The 4,962-nt window shown below is 32.0% G+C and overlaps 1 protein-coding gene across 1 annotated transcript; it reads right to left on the reverse strand.

Moving 5' to 3' along the window:
* Positions 1 to 2,359: 2,359 nt before the first annotated feature.
* On the reverse strand, positions 2,360 to 4,417 carry LOC11432729 (NAD(P)H-dependent 6'-deoxychalcone synthase). The gene is made up of 4 exons (XM_003601522.4): positions 4,021 to 4,417; positions 3,680 to 3,923; positions 3,384 to 3,560; positions 2,360 to 2,792 (listed from the first exon to the last, which is right to left on the reverse strand). Exons 1-4 carry the CDS (start codon positions 4,344 to 4,346, stop codon positions 2,592 to 2,594), a joined length of 948 nt encoding a protein of 315 aa, XP_003601570.1. The 5' UTR covers positions 4,347 to 4,417; the 3' UTR covers positions 2,360 to 2,591.
* Between the last annotated feature and the right edge of the window lie 545 nt (positions 4,418 to 4,962).

Below are 4,962 nucleotides of genomic sequence, written 5' to 3' on the forward strand. Positions count from 1 at the left end.
TGAAGATGGTTAGTGACCAAAAAATTGTCCTAACTATTTTAATAAAATGTTGTGAACCAAGTTATTTGCACAATTGTAACCATATGACCGAGTTACCAAGTAATGAAGAAAAGGGAATTTAACATGACTTAATCGTTGTTTTATCTGATTTTTTAAGAGTTCAATTAATCAAACCATTGTGTAACCCCCACTTTTATATATTCTAATAAGGATAATGATACAAAGCACGACATGATTTTTCATGCAACATGCGCGACAAGATTTTTATCTTCTATTTGATCAAAAATCACAAGCATATATCTTCTAGAGGTGTTGTGTGCTATACAACATATGAATCTCATTGCCACAAATCAATCATATAATATGATATATTTAAATAAACTCTTTGATAGATTACACTTTGATCTTTATTCTATTGAGAAAAAAAACACTGATTTTAACTCTGGTGGTACCAACTATGGCCGTGATTATAGCAACGTTATTTAAACTATGCTTACTTTTTTTGTTTTGGTATTTAGTTTATAGTAGTTGTATTTATAAAAGGATAAACTAGTATTCAAAGCCTAATAGAGAAAATTGTGTGTAGATTTTTTGCTAGTCGTGCAGATTCGTGGGGAAAGAGCGTCGTGCTATATAGCACCGCTCAATAATAATTATCCTCGTAGTTAAGTTAATTTCAAAATATGAACTTATAAATATTATCCATCAATCCAACTGTGTATACTTTATCTCTCTCAGTGGCCTCCTTCGTCACAAGCATTTGAGAAGATGAAATCAGGGATACAATTGTCTTTTTGCGTTTGTCTGAGATGCCCAAGGGTATTTTCGTCCATTCATATCAAGTTTTGCTGAGTCAGACTTTCACTTAACCAATCAGCACCGCAAACTCATCATATTAGTGATGTGACTGTCATTAAGTGGGTTGAGATTTGTTAGGGATAGTCGGACTGAACTTTGAATCTCCTAGACAGTAACGTCTCAATACATACAACAGAACAACTCACCGAGCTCTAATTCAAAGTTCATGTTATTTAACTAAGTGAATACTTTTTTTCTTCACTTTTATTCTAAAGAGCGGGCTGTAAAACTCATAAATAAGTGATGAGAAATGAATAAATCAAGGATTTGAACTCACACCTCAACTTATTAAATGAAGTAATGTTGTTTGAGCAACAATTTTTAGGACAACGGAAAATATAAATATATATATATATATATATATATATATATATATATATGTATTGATATAAAAAAAAGTCAAGCAAAAGAAGAAAAAAAAAGAATAAGAACACAAAAAAAAAAAATAGTTATTACAAAATGATAGTACATATTCATTTCTCTATTAAATGTTCCTATAGTATAAGTTGTAACTTCTACTTATAGGACATTAGATGATCACTTTTTTCTTTCTACAGAGTCTAATAGCAAAATTCATACACTTAAGAAGTAGAGAATCACATGTTGGAACGCATACCCCCAACAAATCAAATAATTGGTACAAGTAGCTACAAGTCAAGTTCTTATCTAATAATCACATGTGGGGCATATACCTAGGTTTGGACTTGGCGAGGAGGGAGAATATCACTCATTTTATAGTGGAGAGTGACTCAAAGATTTTGGTCGACATGATTACTGAAAATTGCAATGTTGGTGGAACGACTCCTACCTTGGTCAAGCGTATTCGACAACTTTTGAGTTTGAGTTGGATTGTCAAAATTACCCATACTTGACGTGAAGGCAACAGAAGTGCAGATTGACTTGCTAATTTTAGCATTTCGATGGATTCTCTAGATTTTCATATTCTAGAGAATCCCCCTAGTGAGCTTCAGAGTCCTGTGTTTGATGATATTTTCGGAACTTGCATGTCTAGAAACGTCCGTTTAATCTTTTAGTTTTCTTTCTCTTTGGGCTTTGGCCCTCTTTTGTACAAAAAAAAAAAAAAAAAAAAAAAAAAAAAAAAAAAATCGATGGTATTTTTCAATTGGAAAATTATGGGAGATAATGCTATAGGATCAAGTGTCTCATAAAATTATCATTAATATTTAAAAAAGCACAACATGTTGGATTGGGTGACAATTATTTTTTTTATTTTTAGCAAAGGATCGGGTGACAATTATTATTATTTTTTTTTTGAAGGATTGGGTGACAATTATTGATTATATGTATTTGGTGAGATATTAAAATTTCACAAGTTCATGTCTACAATATGAGTTGTGTTATTTGAACATTTATATATGTGATAACTTTTGTGACAACCAAAATTTTGCAAAGGAAATGAGATATTGACACAAAAATCAAAGCAATAGAAAAAGAAAGTAAAAAAGTAATGTGAGTATGAAAGATAAAGTTGTCACAAAAATTATAAAAAATGATTATTCAAATATCATTTCTCAATGCAAGAAAAGTAGGAAGATTCACTCCAATTAAAATTGATATTTTGACAATCCGTACATGTAGAATCAAAACTCTTGAAAATAAAATACTTGCAACTGCACCTAACAAAGTGTACTCATAATAACCACTATGATGAGACAGACTTGCTTTATTGAGAGTAAGTAGCAAAATCCAATGTTTCAAATTGAACTGATTCTTCATTCTTCATCCCATAGATCATCAAGAAGAGGCTTGGTTGGTCCTTTGATGAGTCTCTCTTGATGGATTTCACTAATTTTCTTGTAATCATCCTCAGTCAATGACCAATCAAAGATTTGCAAGTTTTGGTTCATCCTCTCCTTGTCATAGCTCTTAACCACAAAAGTCAATCCTTGCTCATATAGCCATCGAAGACAAATCTGCAAAGTATTGGAACATTAAATTTATGCAACTTTATGAACAAATAAATTATGCTAGTTCTTACTGCTCATAAAAAAAAAAAAAAAAAAAAATCACAAATTAGAGGTTTTTCTTTTTAAAAAGTTAAATTAGCCCACTCAAATTGGTTTCAGAGATAATCGAACCTCAGACCTTAAGGAGAGACATACTCCCAAGTTTCAAGCCAATACCACTAGGCCAATTCACAATCAGAATCATATCAACCTAGAAACCGACCAACTTCATATATATATATTGGGTTTGCTAGAACACACCCACTAGTTTTTATGTGGAAGTGTTTTAGCAAAGCTACACCTTAAGGTGTGTTTAACCACTTTTTAGTTATTCACTTTCTAAAATACTCCTTCTAAAAAATAAGTGGGTGTATTCTAACAAATGTCTATAGGATTTGCTAGAACACACCCACTTGTTTTTTTAGAAGGTGTGTTATAGCAACATACACCTTAAGGTGTATTTATTAACTTTTTAGTAACACTCCCACATAAATAAGTGGGTGTGTTCTAGCAAATCCCTATATATATATATACACTAAGATCATATTATATATGTACCTGAGCTATAGTCTTGCCATGAGCATCAGCCAATTCTTTGAGTATATCATTGTCCATCACTAAATTAGCACCCCTGCTAGCACCCTTCCTAAGGGGTGAGAAGGCAGTTACCACAATACCCTTTTCCTTGCAGAAGGCTCTAAGTTTCTCTTGTTGCCATCCAAGGTTGACTTCCACCTATTAGGATCCAAATTAATTTAATCAATAATTAGTAAAGTGATTAATACCAACAAACATGAAATCAACTAAAATAGTTAAATTAATTTCAATATATGATCTTATAAATTATTAATTACTTGATTCACAGCAGGAGGGATGGTTGCAAAGGATAGCAATTTTTCAAGCTTCTTGATTGAGAAGTTGCTGGCTCCAATGGCTTTCGTGAGACCAAGTTTTTGACATTCTTCCAATGATGTCCACACACCTTTCATATCAAATTCCACAATCTCTGATACTTCAATAGGGTATTTAACTTCACCTGGTTTAGTAGTAATTGGCCAATGGATCAAAATGAGGTCTAAGTTTTCTAGTTGAAGAGTCCTGCAAAAAAAAGAAATGTATACATTCAAATCAATATTCATAATTCATGAATAAAACTACAAATATAGCTAATTATTGAAGATTTTTTTTTAATTACCTTAGAGATTTCTGCAGAGCAGGAACAATGAGCTCAGGATGATTATCAGTAACCCATAATTTAGAAGTAACAAAGAGTTCATCTCTAGATGAAATAAGTCCAAGTTTAAGTGCTTCTGCAATAGCTTCTCCAACAGATTTTTCCACACCATATGCAGCAGCAGCATCAAAATGTCTATAACCTTGTTTGATGGCTTCAAGGACAGCATCTTTTGTAGTAACCTTACTGGTTGCTTCGGGTGCCGTGCCGAGGCCCATCACCGGCATTTTCCGTTGTCCGGTGGAGGAGGGGAGGACTACTTCAGGGACTGTAGGTGTAGCAGCCATTTTGTTTGTTCTGTTAGGTTGATGTGATGATAAGAATGTTGAATTATTGGATGTTGTGAAATAAAGGGTGGCTAAAGCTTCTATTTATAATAGAATTTTAGGAATATTTAAAATTGCATTATGGGGTAGGTGAACTTAGGAGTAGTACTTATTTGACCATCTACTACTATGTGGTAGCTGCACTTTGGATTTTAAGAGAGCCAGAGCTACTTAGATTTGAAATGTTTTAAGCACTTTGTTAGAGATCGATTTAATAATTTGGTCTTTAATTTTAATCCATTTACTTTCACTTGATAAAAAATAAAAGAAAAATATTAAAGAAAAGAAAAACATACACCAATAGACTAAACTTAAGGGAAAACTTAAGTGCAACTCCTTAAGTGTTTTTTCTATGGTTCTTAACTAAATTTACATGATTTTCTTAAATTCATAATTTTCTCAAAGTTTGTTATCTCCAAAAAAAATGTATTTTTAGTTAAGAACCACACGAAAAACACCTAAAGAATTGTACATAAGTTTTGTCCTAAACTTAATTCTGCTTTAGTCTCGTATAAGTGACTTTTTTTTTTTTTTAAGGAAAGTGACTTTTTTTTCTATCACAATCCTTAAAAGGCTT

The sequence above is a fragment of the Medicago truncatula genome, chromosome 3 (assembly GCF_003473485.1).
Source record: "Medicago truncatula cultivar Jemalong A17 chromosome 3, MtrunA17r5.0-ANR, whole genome shotgun sequence".
In the NCBI taxonomy this organism is placed as follows: Eukaryota; Viridiplantae; Streptophyta; class Magnoliopsida; order Fabales; family Fabaceae; genus Medicago; species Medicago truncatula.